This window comes from Pipistrellus hanaki (assembly GCF_964339955.1).
Source record: "Pipistrellus hanaki genome assembly, chromosome: 9".
Taxonomy (NCBI): Eukaryota; Metazoa; Chordata; class Mammalia; order Chiroptera; family Vespertilionidae; genus Pipistrellus; species Pipistrellus hanaki.
Genome location: NC_140511.1, coordinates 53,031,194 through 53,056,519, shown reverse-complemented (window position 1 = coordinate 53,056,519; position 25,326 = coordinate 53,031,194). Strand labels below are relative to the sequence as shown.

The window sequence follows — 25,326 nt, the reverse complement described above, 5'->3', positions numbered from 1 at the left end:
AGGCAGTTCAGAACCCTTGGCTCAAGCACTAAGGATGGGTAAAGTCAGATGTTAGGAGGCACCTCAGAGGGTTTCCAGAAGACAGACTTTGCATACCAGTAGGAGAGACTAATGTTTAGTGATAACCCTTGGGGCAAGGTATTAAATAAACTCTGGTGTCTGTGTGTGTGCGCGTGTGTGAGCATGTGCACGCATGCATAGGGGTAGGGTGGGTAGAGGAGGGAGGAGGAAGAGGAAAAGGAGGATGAGAAAGAGGGGTAAAAAGGACTCAAAACAAGAAATATGTCGACTGTCTTCTATGAAAAATGTGCACAAGAGCACATTGATATCACTGTTCTATAGACCCTTGAAGTACAGGTTTTTCTCTGGTGAGGACTGAGGTTCCTTGGTCTAGGGAACCAATATTCAGGTCTGGCCCATCTCAATTTGGTTGGAAGGCTGTACTGCAAAGTAACTAAATCTTTGACCATATACAATGAAATATTTTTTATCGCTTTGAGTTATTCATTCTGTTTGTTTTCAATAGACTAGGAGTTATAGAATTCTCTCCTTATCCTATTATAACAGAGTTTTCATAATCTGTAGTTTATCTTTCTTCATTTGGTGTTTTAGCTATATAATGAGTATAGATATACTAAGTTATCTCCTAGTAATGCTAACAATCTAGTTAATGATATTATGTTCTGGGTAAGTTAAAAATTATTAACCATTACGAGAGGCAAAAATATGGAAAGCTTAACTATAGAAAAACGTTGTATAGAAGCATATTTGGAAATTCTATTCAATACCAGGTTATCAGGATTCAAACCAACTTCCTTATTACATTTTGTTGTTGTTATTATTTTGTGTGTTTGTGTATGGTGGGGGGCAGGTAACAAATATTTTATTAAGCACTTATATGCCAGGGAATGTGCTATGTTTTTCACATACATACTATGTTTTTTATTTACACCTCATACAACTCTGTAAAGAATGTATGATTATTTTTTCCATTTTATGGATGAAAAAATTAAGACTGAGAGTAATTAAGTAACCTGTCACAGGTCACACAGCTAATAAGTGCAGAGCTGCGAATTGATACCAGGCAGCCTTGGCTCTTAAATACTGTGCCACCGCATACTGCATACCCTGTGTACATAGATATACTGTATTTGTGATGCCTGCATTTTGTGAACAAACTTCCTGTGACCTTCCTCAGAATGGCCCATTTCCTCTTCCCTAAATATAGCAAGTCATGCCCCATCCAGCTCTCCTGTTACTCTGTCACATGAAGCAGCAGTGTCTGTTGAGTGTAATGGTAGAAGGGCTGTCGTGGCCCAGGAGCTTAAGGAGTGTGTGCAAAGCTCCCTTCAGAAGCTTGCCCAGCATTGCCATTGAACCTCATGAGCTTTTGGGGGACTGTGAGCTCATGAATGGAGTCAGGTTACATGCTCTGATTCGGACAGAAGCCGGTGCCTTTGTGAGGGCTGCTGGGATGGGTAGCTGCCTTCGGTAGACTTCAGGGTATTTCCTGAAGTCTGTTCAAGTGTGAGCTGATTGCAGAGCCTGCTGGAGTTACAGTTCATATTAGAGTCCGAGTAGATATGAGGTACACAGAATACTTGCTCCTCGTTGTTCCTTTCCCTTAGCAGAAAGAGTAAGAGGGGACTGAAATGAAGGGATAGCTAAAGCATTTATAAGCTCCTTGTGTCAGCTTGTGATCTTCAAAGCAAGCAAACAACCATTGGATGCTACTGTGTAGCAGTCCCTGAACCAGACACTGGATGACCAAAGGAAACAAAGCAGACATGTTCCTGACCTTTTGGGGTTTAAAGTCTAGTGAAGAAAGACAGAAAATTAAAAGGGAAATGCACACGTACAGACAGATAGATGGAATTATCATTGAGAAAAGTACTAAAAAGGTGGAGACCTCTTTGTGCCCACAGAGATTCAGAGAGAAAGCTCCTAGGAGAGCTCAGATGACAGGTGAGTTTGGTGGCTGCAGAATGCCACTCCTTCTCCATCCATACATGATTGTTTCCATGTTTCCTCTGGCTTTGGAACCGAAAAAGTTAATTTTTTCAGCTTTATTGAGATATGATTGATAGAGAACACTGTGTAAATTTAAGGTGTACAATGTGATGGTTTCATTCGTGTATGTAATAGGAATTGATTACCACAATAAGGTTAGCCAACCCATCTGTCACCTGCCATGATTATCTTTGTGTGTGTATGTGTGAGAGAGAGAAAATTTAAGATCTATTCCCTTGACAACTTCATATGTATAATACAGTATTGTTAACTACAGTTACCATACTGTACATCAGATCCCAGGAGGTCATTCATCTTACAACTGGAGTTTGTACCCTTTGGCTAAGGTCTATCCACTCTCCCCAGACCCCAGCCCCTGGCAACCACCATTCTACTCTCCCTTTCTATGAGTTTGGCCTCTTTCAATTGCATGTGTAAGTGAGGTAACACAGTATTTATCTTTTCCTGCCTGCCTTATTTGACTTAACCTAATGCCTTCAAGGTCCATCACGTGGTTGCAAACAGCAGGATTCCCTTTTTTATGGATGAATAACATTCCACCGTATTTATATCACATTTTCTTTATCCATTCATCTGTTAGTATACACTTATGTTCTTTCCATGTCTTGGCTATTGTGAGTAATGCAGAACAGCAATCTTTTTTTAAAAAAATATTTTTATTTGTATTGATTTAAGAGAGGAAGGGAAAAGCAGAGAGAGAGAGAGAGAGAGAGAGAGAGAGAGAGAGAGAGAGAGAGAGAAACATCAGTGATGAGAGGGAGTCATTGATTGGCTGCCTCCTGCACACCAGATCGAGCCCACCATGTGCCCTGATCGGGAATTGAACCCTGGCCTCCTGGTTCATAGGTCGATGCTCAACCACTGAGCCACACTGGCTAGGTGCAGAACAGCAATCTTCAGGTACTCTTCCCTTGATCACTTCTACCCCACACTCCTGTAGGGCTTCTGAGGTGACTAACGTAAGTCAGCCTGGGAAATCGGCCCTGCTCCAGACCGGCTTCTGTGGAAAATGTCTGCCCGTCATGAAAAGGCCAATATCGCTTAGTAAGCAACTTGTAGACCTGCTCCCCAGCTCTGAGCGTGGGAGCAGCCAGGGAAAGGTCATCGAAATAGGCAGCTGTGCATGCGCATTAACCACTCATCAAAATCAAATGACAAAACGATAAGCCAGGAAAACAGAAATTAAAAATATAAAAGGCAAATGCCTTCAAAATTTTATTTTTAAAGTCCAGCTGTTATTTGGCTTGAATATGACAAGACAGCATTTCTTGTTCACCATGATATTTATAAAACTACAAATTCATTGGTGCTGGGGGTTTAGGAAACACGTTTAAGGTCTTGTTAATCTTTGAAGCAGTTGAAGGCTTCGTGTGTTTTGAGCAACAAAATTGGTTCGCTCTTATATGGGACATGCAAGGAAGAGAGGTCTCAATTAGCTGAGTCTGTCACCATGTATTAAGAACGACAAACAGCTGTTTAACTTTTTATGCACTTTTCATATAGAGTTTTCCCTCACCTTGTTCTCTTTAGGCAAGAGTGCAATTCTTATCCCAACTCTCCTAATTTCGAGGTTGCAAAGTACAGTAGAAAGGGCTCTGGTCTGGTTATTGGGGGATTTGGATTTAAGCTCTTTTGCTAAATGATGGCAAACAAGGGACTAATTCCTCTGGGTTTAAGATTTCATCTTTTATTTTTTATTATATTATATTATTTAATTTTAATTTTATTTTTGGATCTCCATTTATCCCCTCTATGCTCTCTTCCACTGCCAGCCTGCCTCCACTCCTCCCCTCCAACCTCCTCTCCTCCCCTCCCCCCACTACTACCACCACCAGCACTGCGTGCCTGCTCTCTATGAGTCTGTCTCTATTTTGGTTGGTAGTTGTTTATTCATTAAATACACGTATGGATGAAATAATATGGTACATTTTTTTTATCTTTTAAAAGAGGTATGTTGAGTTCCATTATCTCTGTGGTCCCTTCCAAACCCAAGATGCCATTAGGATATTCATAAAACAGAGTGTATGTTTCTTAAAAGATAGCTGGTCTTTCCACAGTACCTTCCACATAGTTTTTTCCCCAGAAAAATAAAAAAGGAGATCGGTACCTTCAAGAGTACATGTGCCACTTGCTGAATCAGGTTTTGAAGTCCATTGATCTTGTCTTCTTGTTGATGAGATCACTTCTGTAGCATTTCCCAAATACCTTTCACAGATGGGCACCCTCTTCTCCTCCCATTTTCCCCCACAGCATTCCTTGTGGTTTACCTTCATTTTTACATTCTTGCCTTCCGGGTTTCTTTTTCATTTTTTTCTCATACCCAGGGTTGCTAAGAGGGATACTTTCCTTTTTTTTTTTTTTTTCATTTGCTTTGTTTTACAGAATAGTTTGGGTACAAAAACGCTCTTGTAACTCCTACTTTAATTCTCAAATTCAATTGCTGTGCCCCAGCCTCAGACAGAGGCTACACCTCATTTTGGTGGGAATAGTGCAGTGTGAGCGCTGAAAGGGATGGTCTCTGAAGAGGACTATCATTGGCCAGACTTTCGGACCCTGGGTTGGAACTGTGATGATGTTGTTCTCCAAGTATTAAAAAGTTGCATTGATTAGAATGGAAATGGATATGTGAACCAAGAATACCCACTTTTAGAACTGTTGCTCTCAGATTCTCAGATTTGCTTAGGAGGGTTTTATAGATTTGTACTGAATTTGTAAATTGGGTTCCAGCCAAGGCGGCCTTAACTCTTCTGAAAGCTTCATTTGTTTTTAATATTTTTTGGGTGAACTTCTGATTGCTTCTCAGTTTTATATTTCAGAATAACTTTGTTATTGTCAACTTAAGCTTTCTGTTTATAGACAAATAACAGAGACTGCGACTTTTCCTCTTTTTCCTTAAAAAATGCACTATTTAATATGAATGTCTTCTCTCACAAATCCTGCTCACCCTTTGATCCATCCTCTGGGAACTCTTTGAAGCTTTTTTTCATTCCCTTCCCCTGCCCTGGATCCTTACTCATGGTAGAAAAGGGAGGTTGACTCCATGATACACGGCTCATTCAAGGCAGCAGAGGCATAATCTAGGGTGGGATTTAAAGGCTGCAACTATTTACACTTTGGAATGAAAGAGTCTCTATTAGCTCAGGCCCAAGAATACACTACTTCATGCTGCAGGCCTTAGATTCTCAGAATCACAGTAGAGACATCATCCAAGTTTTAGTTCCAGCCAAGAAATTTCATGTTATATTCCTGACCAGTGTTCCTCTTATTTCTGTTCAAATGCTTCTAATCGTCCAGTGACTGAAAACTGATTACTTCCTGAGAAGCTCTTTCCAATACTAATTATTTTTAAAAAATATTTTATTGAGTTTTTTTTTACAGAGAGGAAGAGAAAGGGATTGAAAGTTAGAAACATCGGATGAGAGAGAAACATAGATCAGCTGCCTCTTGCACATCCCCTACTGGGGACGTGCCCGCAACCCAAGTCCATGCCCTTGACTGGAATTGAACCTGGGTCCTTTCAGTCCGCAAGCCAACACTCTATCCACTGAGCCAAACCAGTTTTGGCTCCAGTACTAATTATTAATGATTAATTCTTGGTTATTTTAGCCCAAATTTGCCTCTGCTTCCATTTTACTCCTACCCATTGCTTCTAGTCTGACTTCTGGATTCCAACATACTAGAACTTATCATTTTCCCACATGACACTCCTTCAGATATTTGCTTAAGAACTAGGAGACTTGAATTCCAGTTGTTTCACCCTCAGCAAGTCTCTTTCCATGAGCTTTCTCATCTGTAGGTGGGGAAGCCGGGCTAGGTGATTTCCAGTTGACAGTCTTTTTTAACTATCTTATGTCATTTCCAAGTAATTGAAATCATTTACCTGTAAGTCCATTAGAATGTAGCAAGTATTAATTAAACACCACACCATCTTTTAGATAAATGAAATTAATACAGAAATATGGCAGTGGCAAGATGTCTTTGCCCAAAAAGGCATCTAAGCACTAGAATATATACCAGGAATAAGAGATGGGGAATTGTACACATTAAAAAAAAAAAAAGACCCATGCCCTGGCCGACATGCTCAGTGGTTAAAGCACTGACCTGAGAACCAAAAGGTCCTGAGTTCAATTCCAAGTCAAGGACATGTACCTAGGTTTCAGGTTCCCCACTCCAGTTGGGGAGCATGCAGAAAGCAACCAATTGATGTGCCTCTCTGACATCAGTGTTTCTCTTTCCCTACTCCTCCTTGCTTCCACTTTCTCTAAAATCGATAGAAAAAAATGTCCCCCAGTGAGGATTAACAAAAACAAATAAAAAAATAATAATAAAAGACCCGATAAGTCAGTAGAAAGCATAACCAGAGATGTGCTGTGGGCTTATGGGTCTGACCTTCCATAACTGCCTAAAACTGTGTTTCCAGGCATGTCAGAGAAATGAATAGGCAAAGCAGTCTCCATGGAACCAGCAGGCTGGGGTCTGAAGCCAGCATAGGTAGCCACGGAGGCCTAGGACACAATGAAGACTGAGTAACAGCCACGCAGGCTGGGAGATAAGCAGAGTTCCCAAAGCCCTTGACTCTGGACTAACTCTGTTGTATGAGTATCACAAAAATGTATTTTACTGTGGATATAAACAGTTTTAGAGGATCCTGTGCACCAGTTTATATCAGTACTACATATAAAGTGCAGCTCTCTTAAACAAGCAAATAAACTTCTCTTAAAGATATATATTTGCTGTGTCTTAAAAGCTCCCAAATAACTTTTAATGTTGGTGGAAAACAATTTCCATTGAACTCTCCAAGTGATGGATAGTCCTGATGGGGCAACTGCATGAAATGTCAAGATTCTGGTATGACTCCATCCCCTAATACTCTATAAAGGGAACTCCATCTGCTCCTCAGAGTTGCTTACGCCTGAAAGCCTAATCAAAGACTCAGACTCTCGTTAGTGAGGAACCCAGTAGCTGGTTTTCATTGAACTGCCTTCGCTAAAGGAGTACCAGTGACAGTGTATATAATCAACACACACACACACACACACACCCACACACACACACACCACACACACACATACACACACATTCACACACACGAAAACATCTATTTTCTGACTGTATGTCCTCTACCCTGGAGAAGAAACACTTGTCTGTGCCACTGCTGAATCACACAGAAGTACTTCCCCATCTTGCTGCAGCAATTGGGCGAGAAAAGATTAACACTATTTACCATGAAAATTAGACTCAAGACAAGAGCAGCCAACATCTGTTCCCAGTGGGACTGTAAAATCGGTCCATGCCTCCTCAGCAGCAGGTATGTCTGCTTTCCATACCAACACATTAGAATAAACCCTAGCCCAGTGGTTAAAACTACTGCTAGTGGTCAAACCGCGGCTCGAGAGCCACATGCGGCTCTTTGGCCCCTTGAGTTTTTAGCAAGGCCAGCTTAGGAGTACCCTAATTAAGTTAATAACAATGTACCTACCTGTATAGTTTGTTTTAAAAATTTGGCTCTCAAAAGAAATTTCAATCGTTGTACTGTTGATATTTGGCTCTGTTGACTAATGAGTTTGCCGACCACTGCCCTAGCCCATGGAGGCCTAGCTCCATGTTTGGACTGACTGCATAGTTTTTTGAAGTATTGACCCTGTCCCAGAGTCCTCCTCTCTTGGCAGCAAGAGCCACCTAACTTCCCATCTGCAGGCTGCAGAATTCAGCCCAACCTCAGGTTGGTAGGATTTAAAGAATCATGCCAATTTGGAGTGCTCTTTAATTCTCTCTGCTTAAGGTCAGGATTGGGTTTGAGAGCAACCTCCCCCTCCCCCTTCAAGTTATATTAACCATGCTTCTAATTTATTCCAAAAAGTCAAGAATCCATTGGCATTTGCATTCTACTGTAGACTGTGCATTTAGGAATAGACTGTGAAAGTAACTCTGAACTGAAACTTTTAGTATGGACAGAAGAATTCCATAAGAATTTCAATGTATTCAACCATTTAAAACTTATACTAAATGTACAAATTTCAGTTTTACTGGTTTATATAAATGTATATGTATATGTATGTGTATATGTGCATATACATGGTTTACATACTTTCACGACAGAGAAATCACTTAATGTTGCTTTCAAGATAAGCTCACTTTTAACCGGGAAGGTTGATCCTATGTAGGACAAAATGAAAAAGGATAATGCTAATCCATGCTGCAGAGTAGTAGAACTATTAGTGAGGGAGAAAGAAAAAAAAGAAAAGAAAAAAACACAACTGTCCACAGTCCCTTGCCTTAATTTGTTACTTAGAGTAAGTAATCCTAATCCTTTGTTATCCCAATGAGTCCTTCATAAAAAGCCGATCCATAAATGTATAAGCTAATGGTCCTTTTTTTGTTATTGTTCAGACTGAGAAGTTTAATCTGGTTTCCGTTCTCACGTGTGGGAAGTGGGGAGATGTGAGGTGGTCTCTCATGGTTGGGTCTTAGGCATATTTAATACAGTTTAGTTCTATTTTTTTTTAATATTTCAAACCTTACATATATTAGATAGCTTTCAAATACTTTCACCAGATTCTCAGGGCAAAAGCGCTTTGGTGGACCATAAAATTGAGTTGGTTTCCCCAAATCCTTGAGCCATCTCCTTTTAATATTGTCTATTCCTGCATACCCACCCGAATAAAAGATTACTTTCTACTGCACCCATCTTCTACAGCTCTCATTCTAATAAGAGGCAGATTCCTTAGAATAAATTAAATGAAGAAAAGAGACCAATTACATTTATTTTGATAATAGTTTTTAAAGCTAGAAGGCTAGTCAGCCAGCAGAGACAGCGAGCCCTAGGCAGTTGATGAGGTAAGTATGGAAACAAGACAATGGATTTAGTGGTATCTTTGTTAACCAACACTGAGGTCTGCTTCATCTGGGTTTGTGCTTCTTAATTTCATGGAGAGTCTAGGTAGTGAACTGAGCTGGATGAAGCCAGAAGCTGCTGAGCCACATGAATTATTTAGTCCCCCGGCTTTTCACCAGCCTCTGTCTTCTCCCAGGGAATCGACTTGAATCTGAGCCTGGTTCTTTGAAAACTTAGGAAGCCAGACCTATTATTGTCTTATTTCATCCACAGTAGTCTCTAGTTCCGATGTAAGCGCTGCCTTTTCGCCTGGTTCAACAGCTTGTAAGCCTTCCTCCTGTGCATACAAATACCAAATAGATAGTAAGTGGAGTATTTGATGTTCTCTGTTACTTCCAGACCATTAAAATAAAGAATCACATAAGTTATCCCAGTTGCCCTTGGATCCTATAGTTGAAACAAGGTAAAGGGCTCTGTGTAAAGCAAATACAACTTGAGAATCTTAAAAAAAAAAAAAAAAAAAAGTAAACACAGCACCAAAACTGAAAGCAAGAGACTCTTGAAAACACGGACTGGTATATCACTGGTTAGAATTTCCTTCATTTTGTAAAGCCACGAGCCACATGCATCAGCTCACCACAAAGTCATTAAGCCTTTTTAAGCTCAGATGAAAAACATTAACAAATACCACAAAAGGCTTTAGTATAGCTCCTTTGTTCATTCACATATGGCACTTTATAACTCCTGCGCCACTCTGGTCCTGTGTTTGTTTAAGCTGCCTCCATCAGGCTGGTCCTGAAAGAACAAAAGACATCTTGAGCAATCCTAAGCAGGAAATGGGCTAATCTAAACATGGTTTGTGACACTTTAAGTAGAATAGAAAAGGGAGGGATTGATTAGTCATTAATGTCCAATTGGCTCCATATGGATGTTGCAATAATAAAGCCTTTTTTTTTTTTTTTTTCCAGAGCAGTAGCAGAGTTATTGAATTAGAGGTTTATGTTTCCTTAGAGCTGACCTTAGGGAATTCCCTTTTGGTTCTTCTTGTTGATCTTTTAAGAGAATGGAGTTTCCAATAGGAAAAAATAGAAGCCTTATTCACAATAACACTTGCTCCTAATCCTGCAACTAAGGAATGCATTAATTTAGCATCGTTTCAGTCCCTGCTATATTTTCAATCTTTAGTGCTTTTCTTTGCATGCTCTTGCATCTCTGGTGGGACAGTATTTCAGTGACCAATTAGATCGTGGCATGAACTTCATAACTGGTAATGGGCTCCTCTAATGTGCTTAGCTGTGCAGGGAAATGGCATCCTTACAGGGGGAAAGTAATGTTCTGTTAAAGGGACAGTGGGCTTTAAAACTCAGACTTATTTTAGATCACTGAATGAGGGCTGGGGTAGCTTTGGTGTAGGAGAAATGCACCATATGGGAAGTGAGAGACAGAGGTTCTGGTGGGTCTGGCACTGCTGCTTAGTAGCAGTAATAAGCAACTGGTTATTTTAGGGAAAGGTAACATAACTCTTCTGAACCTTGGTTTCTTCACTTATAAAATGGGACAAATATATCTACCCTTCTGCCCATGCCAAAGGATTATAAAGAGGATTAAAGAAATAATATATTTACTGAAAGCACTTTGTAAATATTATTATATGTTTTAAAAAATGGCAAAACTGAAGCTGTTCTACTTTGGGCACATCATGAGAAGGCAGGATTCTTTGGAAAACACAGCAGTGCTTAGGAAACTAGAAGGCAGCTAGAGAAAAGAAAGACCAAATATGAGAGGGATTAACTCCGTAAAAGAAGCTATAGGAATGCATCCACAGGAGCTGAGTAGGGCTGTTGAGGACAGAACATTGTAGACATCACTCATTCATAAGGGATGCCAGGAGTCAGAGTCAACTTAACAGCATGTAACACTACATGCCTAGTGTTTCTATCCTATAAATTGATCTTTGACCTGGTGTAGTCAAAAAGGTAAATTGTTTTTTAAAGAATTACTTTGGTATTCTAATTAGTGACATGTCTATTTCCAAAGTGTTCTATATCTCTCCCTTCCTTCCTTCCTTCCTTCCTTCCTTCCTTCCTTCCTTCCTTCCTTCCTTCCTTCCTTCCTTTCTTTCTTTTTTTTCATCTATTATCTATCTACCTACCTGCCTACCTTCCTACCTACCTCTCTAGTTTTTTCAGTGAATTTCTTGGTACAGATAAGTTCAATACTTGAGGTAAGTAGAATATTTATTGGTAGTGGAATTAAAGAACCTTAAGATAAAAACAGGGAAATGAAAATTTGCCTATGATTTCCCATACATTGACAAATGAAAAATGTACACCTTAATCAAAGTACCATAAGTAATTCATCTTTTGTTTTTGCACCACTGGTTTCTATTCTTTCATCAACCGTTAGAGCAGAAAAACTATGCCATCCATATTTTGAATTCACCTTCTTTAAATGATGACACCTGCTAACCTATTTAGCTAATCCCATCTAATAAAAGGGTAATATGCAAATTAACCATCACTCCATCACAAAGGTGGTGGCACGCATAGCCACAGATGGCATCACCCAGTCCCCTCAGCCTCACCAGAGTCCCCCTAGTCCTGGGGGGGCTGCTGCTGAGAGTGGACAGCGTGAGCGACCTGGTGGAATGCTTGCTTTGTCATCATGGCGATGGAGGGCCACTGGGGGACAAGAATGCCGCCCGCAGCCTCCACAGCCCCAGAGAGGAGACAGCAGGCCCACCTCCAACAGAAGCAGTGTGGCTCCCTCTTGGCACCCATGCTCACTTCCGCCTCTTGTAGAAGCTGCACATCTCCTGAGAATGCAGCACGGTTCCCTACTGTGCGCAATATCACATGATGGGCTACTAGTCTTTTATAAAAGGCATAGAAAACAAACCACACTCTTCAACCCTGGCATCCCTTCTTCACAGAAGATGAACGCTTCATTTCCCTAATGATTAAGGCTCTGGCTCAAACATGAAATGTATTTTTCTGTCAAGTAAATTACTAGGATAGCTAAAGTGGTTACTTTATTTAGGTTTGGTTATTTTACAAGAAGAAATCAAATTGGAATTCTAAGCAGCCATCTTATAATGAAAGTAAGCTCACATTCTGGTAGGAAGTGGGAATGCAAAGTTTTCAGAACTTCTATAATTATAGACAGATAGCTGTCATCCATATCTACAACATACTGAATTAGGCTCCATAATATTAAGATGGATTTGGTAGGATGAACATGATGAAACTATCTGATGTGTGTAATATTAATACCCTTGTTTCCTAACTGTTTGTGTCCCTTTCTGAAATTTCTTCATCTTCAACATTTTTGTTTCTGATGCACTCACTATTATCTAATAACCCAAATAGGGCCTATCAAATCTACCTAACTATTTCCAAAATCCCACAGGAGAAAATCAACTGTTCTGTTGGTAAACTGAAGTACTTTAAATACTATGATTGTCAAGCAACCCAGTGATATACAGTTATGTCTCTTTTCATTAATAAGCCCTTTCCCCCTTTTTAATGGTTCTTTTTTTAGACAAAAGAAACCATCTTTTTGAGTTCACAGTGGCCTGAATATACGATACACTCAGGTCAACAGAAAAGAGAATCTTTCCAAAAAGATCACTTTTGTTAGTTTGTTTGGTTTTCTGTTTTACTTTCATTCTTTTATTCTATCTTTATTTTTAAACTAAGAGTTAAAACAGTTTTATTTTGAATAGTATCCTATTATATGTATATACCACAATTGTTTATTCTCCAATTATTTTCCATCTTTGGTTATGAATAAAACTATATAATGATGTTCTTATATAAATGTATTCCTTAAAAACTGTTTTTCATTTGTTTTGAGTGAGTACCTTGGAGTAGAATTGCTGGGTGTATTTTTCTTTATAATAAACTGGGAACTGTTTTCCAAAATGGTTATGCCAATTCACACCAATACATTAGAGTTCCAGTTGCTCTATCTACCTGCCAGTATTTAAAAGGCGAAAGATTTATGCCATCTGAAGAGAAACCAGAGTATGTCTACCTGCCAGTATTTAATGCAGTAAGCCATTTTAGCAGGTGGGAAATGGAATATCATTGTTGTTTAAAGTTGCATTTTCCTGATTACTAATGATATGGATTTCCATTTCAAGTGCTCATTAGTCATAACTATATTTTCTTTTGTAAAGTGTTTATTCAAGCCTTCTACCCTTTTTTAAATTAGATTGTTTATTTTGTTTTTGTTTTTGTGAAGATCTTTAAAGCAAAAGAAACCAACAACAAGAAAGTCCACTTCATTGGAGAACATCTTTGCCAATGTTGTATATTCTTTTTAAAATTTATTTTTATTGATTTCAGAGAGAAAGGGTGAGGGAGAGAGAGAAAGAAACATCAATGATGAGAGAGAATCATGATCGATTGCCTCTTACACACCCCACACTGGGGATCAAGCTCAAAACCAGGCACGTGCCTGACCATGTAATCGAACCGTGACCTTCTGGTTCATAGGTCAATGATCAATTACTGAGCCATGCGGGCTGGGCATATATATTCTTGATACAAGGTCTTGTTAGATATGAGCATTGTAAATGTCTTTTCCCAGTCCGTGCCTTGACATTGGTTTCCTTAACAATGACTTTTGATGAGCAGTCTTAATTTTAATAAAATTCAATTTAACATTTTCCTAGTACATTTCATGATTTATATGCCATATCTAAGAATCTTTGCTATTCTAAGGTCACTAAAATATCATCCTATTTATTCCTTGAGGATTGTTACAGTTGTTGCTTTAGTTTTGTTAGGATTCATCTCAAATTAATTATTGAGCGTAGTATGTGATAAGAGATCAAGGTTTACTTTTTCTACATATCTATCCACTTTTTTATGATTCTGCAGGTAATTAATTCTCTTAGCTTTTATTTATTTGAAGATGTATTTCACATTCATTTTTGAAATATGTTCACTGGATAAAATCCTGAATTGAGCTTTATTTTTTTCTTCTTTCAACATTCTAAAGATGTTCAATAGTTTTCTAGTTTTTGTGGTTTCTAATCAGCTATTGTTTGTATTTTTGTTACCTTGTATGTGCTTTCTCTTTGTCTATGGTTTTTAGAAATTTGACTACTGTCTAGATATGATTTTCTTTGTATCTATACTGACTGCATATCTGAATGTCTTATACCTATAAATTGATGTTTTTCACCCACTTCAGTTAATTTTCAGGCAGTGTTTTGTTTTGTTTTTCAAATACTTTCAGTTATGATTCTTCCTCTTCTCTTTTTCTGGAATTCTAATTACATGTGTTTTAGGACACTTAATATTGTTCTACATATTATTGAGTCTCTTTTTACTTTTTCAGCTTTTTTCCCTTAATGTTTTTGATACTATTCATAATTTCTTTTGATGTATTTTCAAGTACAGGGACCCGTTATCTGAACTACAAACCTCTGTGAAGGCTATTCAGTGAATTTTCATCTCAAATATATTTTGCAGTTCTAAAATTTCCATTATTTATTTTATTTCTATGTTGAGCTCTCCCCTTTCTATACATTTATTATGACAAGCTTTTTCTTTAAGTCCTTGAACATATTTATGATGGATACTTTAAAGTGCTTGTCTACTCATTACACTGTCTGAGTCATCTCCTCTACTCTTTCTGTTGACCTTTGTTTGTTTGTTTGTTTCTGGGTCACATTTTCCAGGTTGTTTGAACAACTAGTAATTTTTATTATGTATTGTACATTGTGGAAACTCTGGTTTTTATTACCCTCCTTTATTAAGAATGTTAATTTTTGTGTTAGAAGGCAGTTAAATTACTTGCTGATCCTGTTGAAATTGTGGAATAGCTAGAATGAAAACAGAAAGTCAGTCTTAATTGGATAAATGTGTCAGAAGATACTGTGAAGTCTAGGCAGACTACAGAGACTCTTCATGGAAAAGCTATGAAAAAAAAAGGATTTCAGTGAAATTCCTTTCTTTCTAGGATTGAATCCTCTCCAGTTTCTTTTTAATTTTGGTAAATCTCCAGTGACTTCGAATGGTTGCTCTTTCATATTTTTTCCAGAGTTTGTAATTATTATCTGCTTGAGGGTTAGTCTGACATAAGCTATTCTGCCATTACCAGAACTAGATGCCAGAAGAGAATCTTTTGTGCCAACATTTTGCATAGATCACATTCTGTCTGACAAAGTGTAAGTTGCATTGGGCTTGTGAGGTATTTATTCGCCTTGTCTTTCTCTATTCCTTATTACCAATTTACTAGTGATCATTGAGACCATCCAGTGGTAATTTCTCACTAAGTTTTCATTTTGATCTCTTCTAGAGTATATTTATTCATGTCTGCTTAATCACCTTAAACAATTCTTGGCTTGGCATTCAAGGGTATTTAGCAATCTGGCCCCTGCTTACTTTCCTAATTTCATCTCTTAATATTCTTCTGTTTTCTCTATAAGCCCAAGCCAGAGCCAGCTTCTTTTTATTCCTCATAACCTACTATGCTTTCACTATAACTCTGTGCCTTCATTCATGCTGATTCTCCAGCCGGGAGTGCTTTTACACCCATACCTGCTGGTAAAGTCTTACTCTTCCATTAAGATGCTTTCAAGCACCAACTCTTCTCTGAAGCCTTCCTGATATACATCTCTGTCCATTCCAATATCATTAATAGCTTATCTTATCTGCTGTCGTAGTATATTAAAATTACCTTTGTTAGTACTTGCACTGCTTTGTAATTTTTTCTTTATGTATCTGTTTCCCTCACTGGACCAAATTTCTTAAAAGCAAGGCACATGTGTTGTTATTCTTTGAATACCTGATCACAATGCTGGGTGTACCTAAAATGTGTCAGAAGTGTTTGCTGAATTTAATCACGCATAAATGATTACCAGGAACATTATAGAATTAGCTAAAGCTCCTCCTTAGTGAGAACTTTATGTGTACAAAAGCACACACCAAACACTTACTCATTCACTCACATAACTCTTGGAATTTACCCAGGAAGGGGGCCTCTCTAGGATTAGTTTAGGACCATTGCCATAGGCTATGATGGTTAAACTGGCTCTCTTTCCAACCCACCTGGAAAAACTCAACTTTCTGTCTTCTCTTTAAATCATTTAAATCTCAGATTCCTAAAGAAGTCTTTTCCTTTATAATTTCTATTTTCTCCCCATACACGACCTTTCTGTACCTCACTGAAAGTTTGCCTTTACACAAACTGTGATATGGGAGATGAAGGGTGAATTAATCAATCCAAGCCCCTCGGCGAAGTTGGAGAGAGCAGGAATACTGGGAGTACAGAGGACCAGTGTACCTAATGTGGTTCTGATGACCTCTGGCCCTTTAGCAACTGTCATTTAGAAATGCTTTTGTCGGTAATTAAAAACTCTTGGATCAGCTGAAAGCAGTAGTCCAGGTACATAGCTGTGGTTCTAAGCTTCTTCCAACTGCTTTCCATGAGGAGACACAACATGAATAAATGATTCCTCTGCTACAAAAAGTAAAAGAAGATGCCTTATAGATTGTGAGACATTCCCTAGGACAATTCCGGATTCTGACACAGAGCATTGGCTATTTTAGGATAAAGTGGCTTTAAAAAAAACAAAAACAAAAACAAAAAAAAACCACCTTGATGTTATTTTCAAAAATGAATGAAGCAATTTGAAGTCACACTTGATATGTAGATTTTAAAGTTAATTAGAACAGAACATGGATTTTTTTTAGGCTTCAAATATTCAAACTAATAGCATACCTTTGAAAACAATCTTTTAGTGTTCTATAGAATTTTCTTTATGTGTTTAAAAGGGCTTTCATAGAATCCATTTTTAAATTTCTGAATTTAATATGTATTTATATTATTGCAACAATTATTCTCTAACAATTCTGTTTCATAAACCAAAGTTTGGGGAAATTAAAGGACACTTTCTAAATATTCTTTTGATTTTGGGTCCTCTTAATACTTTCTTAAAATTCTGATTCTGATCAGATCTTCAGTTTAAAAATTATCTCCCAGGGTAAGTCTCTTTTTCTTCCCAAATCTTGGTTCATAAACACAACATTCCTAGTTTTCCTTGGGATGTCCCCATTCATTTTTTTCAATTTACTCCCCTTGGAAGAGAGGAGACAAGAAAAAAGAGAAGTGTGCTATGACACAGAGCATTTTCTATTTTCTCTTTCCTAATTTGTATTTTATACTCTGTACCATGCTTGGATTTCTTAATTTTCTAGAACACCCCTATGACTCCTAGAGATCTGCTGTGTAATTAATCCAGTGTCAGTGTCATGAGACAAAATGTACTTTGGGAGAAAGAGGCAAGGTCAGTGGAGAGCAGTTGGTGGGGTAAAACCTGAACTCTCTTCCTTGGAAAAACGTAAAGGTTAGTAAGAAAGAAGAGAGTGGAAAGGATATGCTAAGAGTGTGGAATGGACTGAGGGGGAGAGACGGGGCATATGTGGGATGTTTCTGGGAGAATCAATTTTTTTTTTTTTTTTTTTTGAATTCCTCACTCTTAGTAAACTTAAGTCTAAATTCAAGCTTGTTTTATTTATTTATTTATTTATTTATTTTTTTTTTTTAATAAGTTTTTATTTTTCATATTATTACAAATGTTCCTTCCCCCCCCCCCTCCACCATTGCTCTCCTCCACTAGGTTCCCACCCCACCCTCTGCCCTTTCCCCTCTCCCCATTGTCCTCATCCATAGGTGCACAGTTTATGTTCAGTCTCTTCCCACGCCCCCCTCTCCCCTTTTCCCCAAGAATCGTCAGTTCACTCCCCTTCCATACCTCTGATTCTATTATATTCAACAGTTAATATTGTTCATCAGATTTTTTTAATTTCCTTGGTTTTTAGATTCACTTGTTGATAATTACGTATTTGTTGTTCATAATTTTTATCTTTGTTTACTTTCTCTTTGAAAGAACCCCCTTCAGCAATTCATATAATTCTGGTTTGGTGGTGATGAACTCCTTTAGCTTTTTTTTATTAGTGAAGCTCTTTATCTGGCCTTCGATTCTGAGTGATAGCTTTGCTGGGTAGCTTATTTTTGGCTGTAGGTTCTTGCTATTCATCACCTTGAATATTTCTTGCCATTCCCTTCTGGCCTGCATGGTTTCTGTTGAGAAGTCAGCTGACAATCGTATAGGTGCTCCTTTATAAGTTACTACCTTCTTTGCTCTTGCTTCTTTTAATATTCTCTCTTTATCTTTTGCTCTTGGAATTTTAATAATGATGTGTCTCGGTGTGGTCCTCTTTGGATTCCTTTTGTTTGGAGTTCTGTGGGCTTCCTGGACTTGTAAGTCAAATTCTTTCACCAGGTGGGGGAAGTTTTCTGTCACTATTTCTTTCAGTATGTTTTCGATATCTTGCTCTCTCTCATCTTCTGGAACCCCCATAATTCTGATGTTGGTTCGCTTGAAGTTGTCCCAGAGGTTTCTTACATTATCTTCAATTTTCTGGATTCTCTTGCCTTCTAGCTTCTGTGGAGGAGTGTCTTCTGGCTCTTTATGTTCCAAATCTTTGACTTGATTCTTGCGATCTTCCCTTCTGTTTTTAGGACTCTGTAGAATATTTTTTATTTCAGACAATGTATTCTTTATTTCTTGTTGATCCCTTATCATTTCTTGTTGACTCCTTATTAATTCTAGTTGATCTCTTTTCATATCCTCATAGGCCTTATCCATCTTTTCTAGGAAATTCTTGAAAAACCTTATAAGCGTAGATTTGAACTCTATATCCAGACGCTTTTTGTCCTCCATTTCTTTCGTTTGTGATCTATTTTGTCGCATTTCGCAGTTACAGATGGGACGGGGTTTCAGGGTGGAGCCTGCAGCTTTGGCTTCCGTCAGCCCCGCCCTATGCGGGTCCTTCAGTGCTCGCTGCCGGCGCCTCTGAGAGAAAGGTGCCCTCGATTTTCGCCTGCTGCCAAACAGTCTATGCTCTCCCACAATGATCCCAGTATTGGGGTTCAGTTCAGTTGGAAGTGGAGTTGGAGGTGGCGTTCACAGCAGTCTGGAGCCCCAGTCTCCTTCCCGTCAGGGCAATCCCGCGGCACAGCCGGCCGTCCCTTCTCTGGGCGCTGTGTGCGCGCCTCCGGGACCTCCTTTCTCCGCTACCCCGGGGTTCCGACTTACAGCCCAGCTCCCTATGGCTGAGCCTGGGTCCCCGGGGTCTGGCCCAGAACTGGGGTTCAGAGCAGTCAGGGGCCCAGCACAGTCGGAGTTTTATCTCCTTTCCGCTAGGGAACGCCCGCCAGGCACTCGGCCTCCCTCCTCTCCGGCTCCGTCCTCTCCGCGCACGCTGCGTGTCTCCATACCTTAGGCTTTTACAGCTCCTCCGTGCTTCCTTCTGGTTTTCTCCTTGCTTCTTGTTGTAGGATTTCCAGTCAGTCGACTTTCCTGTAGTTCTGGGTAATGTCCATTTTATATTTTAGTTGTATTTTATTAAAATTGTTGTGTGCGGCTGCGGCTAGTTGCCTACCCGAGCAGCCATCTTGGATTCTCTCTCTGGGAGAATCAATTGATCTGGAATAGAAGATCTGCTGAAACAGAAGCTAAAATTCCATCATGATCCCTATTAGCTTGTAGGAGATTAAAACATCCTGTTCACAATAAAAATACATCTTTTAAATGAATAAAAGCTGGCTATTTTAGGTTTGTTAGAGATGGAGAGAAAGCTATGACAATAAGAGCAAATCTCCAGTGTCAATCACCTGTGGCATAGTAACTAACTTAGAATAATATTGAAATGTCTTTGCATATGGCATTCTCCACAAGCCTGTCTTCTTTTATGTGTACGCATGCAAGTATATAAATTGCTACATCCATGTCAGTTGTAAAATAATGGCACGGAGGGCATCATAAATTACCGTAGTGATCCTCAGGAGAAGACACTGTCGTGTCTGAATGAGTGTTTCACTTCCAGAGTAATGTATGCCTTCATCTGGCCCAGCAGTCAGCATATTGCCCTGTGTTGATGGATATTGTCAGCTGGAAGCTACACTACATTTCACTGCACAATAAACATGGCTGTCAAACCCATATAAAGTGAAATCAATTTATCCTGTATGGTCAGTGCATTTTAAATGAAATTAATGTACTGTGGGTATGGTGGCAAAAAGGTAGCATATTAGTTATGCATCTTGGGATCTGAGTCTTTTCATGTAAGGGATCATTCTGTCTAGTAGACCTAAAAGAAGGCCTGTTTATAAAATGGTTTTGTTTGCAGGGTCCTCAGAAAGTGGCCCCTCTGCCCGCCTTCATGTTTGGAAAAGAATTAACACTATCACCCATTCGGTCCTTTTATTCTGCCTTTTGTTTGCAACAAACCATGGCCGTATTTGCCAAATAATAGTGTACTTTATTGTTCTGATTTATTCCTATATCTGACACAAACAAATTTCTACACAATCAAGGTATCTGGAAATGGAGGAGATGGGCCAGGAATTGATTGAGTCCTGTTGTTCCTGTATAATCAGTCCACTGAGCTGAAAGGATTTACTTTGTCCAGAAAGTAAAAATGTTGGTTTTAATGTATTTTTTGCTTCTAAGCTTTTGGGGGTAGGTTTTCTGCTTTATGCAGTAGAAGTGCTGGCTTGCCGTCTGTCCACCCAACACTACACTTAACTAGAGAAGCCCTCAATCTACGAGGCGATGCTTTGTCACTGTCACATTGTGAAGCATGCATCAGTGTGTCATGCTGGTGCATGGAGGCAAGCGGGAGCTCTGTTCAGTCATTGCATTGATTTATTCAATCATTCACTAATTTAACACACATTACTAATTGAAACTCTACATTGCCAAGTGCTTTACTGGAACCCAGGCCGGTTCCTGCCGTATCCTCAGGGGGCATTCAATCTAGGGTGTTACTAGACTCACCTTTTCAAAAACTATAACTGATGTCAGAAATTTAGACACAGTTTTGTAGGGGATGTTAAAGAACTACTCTTAAACAGCAGGAAAATATACCAGGACCCTTGGAATGCATGCCTTTAGCCTACTACTTTTGCATATGCGTTGAAGACCAAACAATCTTTTACATTAAATAAAGACATGCTATGTGGGAAATCCTGGGATACGAGAGGGAGTAAACACAAACACCAGCTTTAGGGGCCTCATATTCCTGGGGATGGAGTAGAACAATTAGAGAAAGATAGTCACACAGACAAGTAATAATTTTGGAGCATATAGCATAAAGGCAACAAAATGAATGCAGCCTGAAGGCATCATTACAGATGCTGCTCCTGTCCCTTCCCATCTGTCTTAGCTCACATACTAATTCTCATTCATCCTCTAGGTCTCAGCTTAAGTAGGACCTCTCCTAGGGCACTAGCTGGCTGTCCTGTCCGGCGCCCTCTCGGAACCCTGTTTACTTCAGTATTATAAGCACTTACCTTATACACCGTGACAATTGTCTTTTGGGCTCTGTCGCCCCCCTGAACTGTGAGCTACTTAAAAGCAGGGGCTGTTTTATTCACCTTTGTATCCCTAGCACCTGGCCTAAAACCCAACTCACAGTAATGGCTCAATTACTATTTTTATTGACTTAATTAATTCATGAGACACACCACATTAGAACAGGCCCTGAGGGCAGAGTGGGACTTAGTGTGAAGAGTGGGAGAAAGGGCTTCTTTCCAGGCACTGAGAACACCACTGGACCAGGCCCACTATCGTGAAAGAGATCCTACTGGAGGGAAAGAGGCAGTTTGAAGTGGCTTCATGAGGCTAAAAGGGTAGGTAAGGGTCTGCTCTCAAAGAGAGGAATGTCATCAGGAAAGTTTAGCCTAAAAAATGCCCGTCATTACTTCACCATCACTTGCAGCGGATTGTTTTTAAAAATGTACTAGATGTATAAAAACCCACCATTCATGCTGCCCGGTGTGTCTCTGAGGCCTGTGTCAGAAGGGCCTGTGAATTGTCATCTGAACTGCCTTCTGCTTCTGAGAGGTCCCTTCAAAAGGAGAGAAGGGCCTAGGGAAGGCAGCTGAACCAGGCAGCAAGCCTTGCTACCCGATCCAGATAATAATGCTTATCACCCGTCTTGTTCTTCCTGCCCTGACATTACAGGAAGTAAAGCAATGAATGGCTCTGCAGCTAAACTACAGCAGTATTATTGTTGGCCAACAGGAGGTGCCACTGTGGCTGAAGCACGAGTCTACAGGGATGCCCGTGGCCGGGCCAGCAGCGAGCCACACATCAAGCGACCAATGAATGCATTCATGGTTTGGGCGAAGGACGAGAGGAGGAAAATTCTTCAGGCCTTCCCCGACATGCATAACTCCAACATTAGCAAAATTTTAGGTGAGTGTGGCCGCCGAGGCTGGCCTTCTACCCCATGAGTGTCCCAAGAGTGGGAGGCAGGGCCACCGTTTGATACCTAAGGGAGACCGGTTTGCAGAAGCTAGCTGTAGCCCGGCAAGCTGCCACGAGAGCCTTCGTCACCACCTTTGCATCCCCTGCTCCAGAGTGTGGCATTTAGCTTCGGGAGTTCAGACATCCACAAGGTGCCAGGGCAAGACTGACTAAAAACTTCTTTTAGAGACAAAACTATTTCTAGGATGTGTTAATACTATGAATTTGGCAACGCTGAGAGGTCACTGCTACACAGCAGTCGCGGAGACAAGCTTTATCTCCCCTTCTTACTCAGTCTCCTTAAATTCCTAAACGGCTGTGAAACTTGGAAACACGCTCAGAGCCTGCAGTTTTCGGCTGCAGTCTTCTTGTTCACGTGCCCCTCTGAAAAGAACGCATCGCAGACGTGGGGGTGAGCCCCCGCATAGTGTGAAGTTCATGGAGTGCAGAGAAGTGCCTCTAATGATAACTTCAGAAGTTGTAAAATAAAAGCTACATTTACTTTAATACGATGTGACTAGTTCAAATTTCATAGCAGCGTGCTGCACACATTAGACCACAGGGCAGAGACGCATTTTGCGGTGAATTGCCGGAGTGATCCTCCCGTTTCTCAGGATTAGACTCGAGCCTTGTTCTATTAGTGTAAAGCTTGCCTCGTGCGGATTATACAGTTTGGAATTATTGTGCTCAACATATTGAACATATTTTATTCAACACGCGGCATTACCGTCAACATGTTTCCTCTTTAAAAAAGAAAAAACACAGAAGGCACTGTTCTATTTAAGCTGTCAGGATGTGACAAAATCTCAAAGGGAGCCGGCAAAGAAGCCGAAAAACATTAGAGACTTAAACTGTGGTTTTCATTTTTTAAATGTTTTGTTCAAAAGCAATAAATATTTAACCTGAGTGAATATCAGTGATCTGGACACACACAAATACACATGTTTTGTCACTATATAAATAATTTAACTTGATTCTGAGGCATTTTGAGGCAGTGACCTCTAAGAAAATTTAAAACATACATGAGATCAAATAGTGGTGAAATGTTCAAATACAAATTTACCCCCTTTTTTTCCATTTGGATTTTGCAATGGATAGTGAATGTCATTACAATTGCATTTATTTTTAGAGTTTCAGAGATATGCACAGAGGTATTATTCCTTCTAATTTAAATACCTTGCAAACCAACATGCTCCCAATGCATATATTAAGTTTGTCCTAATTAATAGACATCCTGAAGAAAACCAAGGTTTCTCTGTTCTTAAAGTTTGATATTTAACTTTGAAAAAACTTTCTTTCTTTCTTTCTTTCTTTCTTTCTTTTTTTTTTTTTTTTTTTTTGCCATTTTAGCAGCAGTATGAGTAGGCTCCTAGATGGGCACAGAACCCCTCTGTTTCCATTTTGGCAGCTGTGGGGAATCCATATTATTGGTGTGCATTCTCTGTAAAAAAAAAAGTATTAAGAATATAGTAAGTGTATTCATTAAAATGTAAACCTTTAAGCACCAGAGCACCAAGCATCCTCTGTGAGCGGGGCTCGAAGCCACTGGGAGCCAGGGGGACACCGAGGAGCTACCTGCATAGACGTTCCAACATTCGCAAGCATCAGGAAGGAGCAGGGATGGATGGGCCATTAAGGCAGACCAGGATATTGCTGGCTACAGGGAATATTTGTACAACTTCTCCATTTGTTTATGTATGAAAAATCTCCACCGAAGAATAGCTCACATCCAGTCAGCGCAGCTGCTACCACTTTATTTGCCAGCGAGACACAAAAATGCAATTTGATACATGTGAAAAAACACATCCCTTCTTTGTCAAGTGTTTAGATAATTCTTTATAAACAATATTAGAGGAGTGAATACGTTTGCTTCTTCCTGGATAAACCATATTAAAAATTTTTTGTACTTTCTTTGGTACAGCTCTGAATGGACGTTTATAGTACTTGAAAGTGGTGTACATAATCCCAGTGGTACCTTCCGGCTGCAAAGCTATCGCTTCTTAAGTGGAGTTGAGGCTTTTTAATTACCGTAGGCCAGGGAAGGCAGCGTGCACAGAGGGTTAGGGTCTGTGGAGGGATATCCTATCTGCGGACATCTTATCAAACGATAGCTTTGCTAACGATGCTTGGAGTGAGAGAGATGTTAGAGCTTCTGGAACCAGAAATGCTTTTCCTGAGAGCCCTGTCACACTGAAAGGAGGCAGGATTAGGTGTTTAGCCCTCTGGAGAGAGATGGGCAGATGGGAGGGGGGAAGACTTTGGTGAGGGAGATGACCTTTAAGCAGCAAAGACATGTTTTAAAACAATGCACTTATTGTAATACCATCTTTAAGTTATTGAGGGAAATAATATAATGTATCACAGAAAGTTATGCTTTGCTCTATAGTCCAGCCTACTAGCTGTGAGGCTCGGGGGTATGTGGTACTGGGGGCCGCTCAGAACACAGGTGGGAGGTATGCCTAGTTGTATTTGCCAGGAATATGTTGCCTTCACCATTTGGGCACTTAAGGTTATTTTTATGTCCAGGGTCTCGCTGGAAATCCATGTCCAACCAAGAGAAGCAACCATATTATGAAGAGCAGGCCCGGCTAAGCAAAATCCACTTAGAGAAGTACCCCAACTATAAGTACAAACCTCGACCGAAGCGCACCTGCATTGTTGATGGCAAAAAGCTCCGGATCGGGGAGTACAAGCAACTGATGAGGTCTCGGAGACAGGAGATGAGGCAGTTCTTCACTGTGGGGTAAGTGTCCCCGAACGTAGCCACATGGGTTTGCCCTTCCCACCAAGGAACCGCAGCATGGCTACCGGCAGCTTGTTTGGGATGGAGGTTAGGGGAGGGAGGACGCTGGGGCTTGGCTGGTCATTCTCATGGTGTCACAGGCACACAGCTCACATCCAGACCTGAGGCAGGTCACTCCCAGCCCATCGCCCCTGTCCCCGTCTCCCCAGCTAACCCAAGACGCTCGGTGCCCACACACAAAGTTCCTGGTAGCGTATGTGAGCAGATGCACAGGGGAGAGAAAAGAAAAACTGAATGCAAGAAGTCCCCAGAAGCCTTCCAACTTCTCTGGGTGGTGGCTTCTGACTCTAATCACAATAGTCTGCTTTTGTTGTGGGATCCACC

General features: G+C 40.0%; 1 protein-coding gene across 8 annotated transcripts in view; it reads left to right on the top strand.

Annotated features, from left to right (window-relative positions):
- SOX6 (SRY-box transcription factor 6) overlaps window positions 1-25,326 on the top strand; it is a 522,879-nt gene that overhangs the window by 480,182 nt on the left and 17,371 nt on the right. For all 8 annotated transcript variants that reach the window (XM_084895473.1, XM_084895470.1, XM_084895466.1 and 5 more), the window contains 2 exons: window positions 21,915-22,148; window positions 24,726-24,942. In XM_084895473.1, coding sequence (XP_084751599.1) covers window positions 21,915-22,148; window positions 24,726-24,942 — 451 coding nt within the window. The remainder of the gene's footprint in view (window positions 1-21,914; window positions 22,149-24,725; window positions 24,943-25,326) is intronic.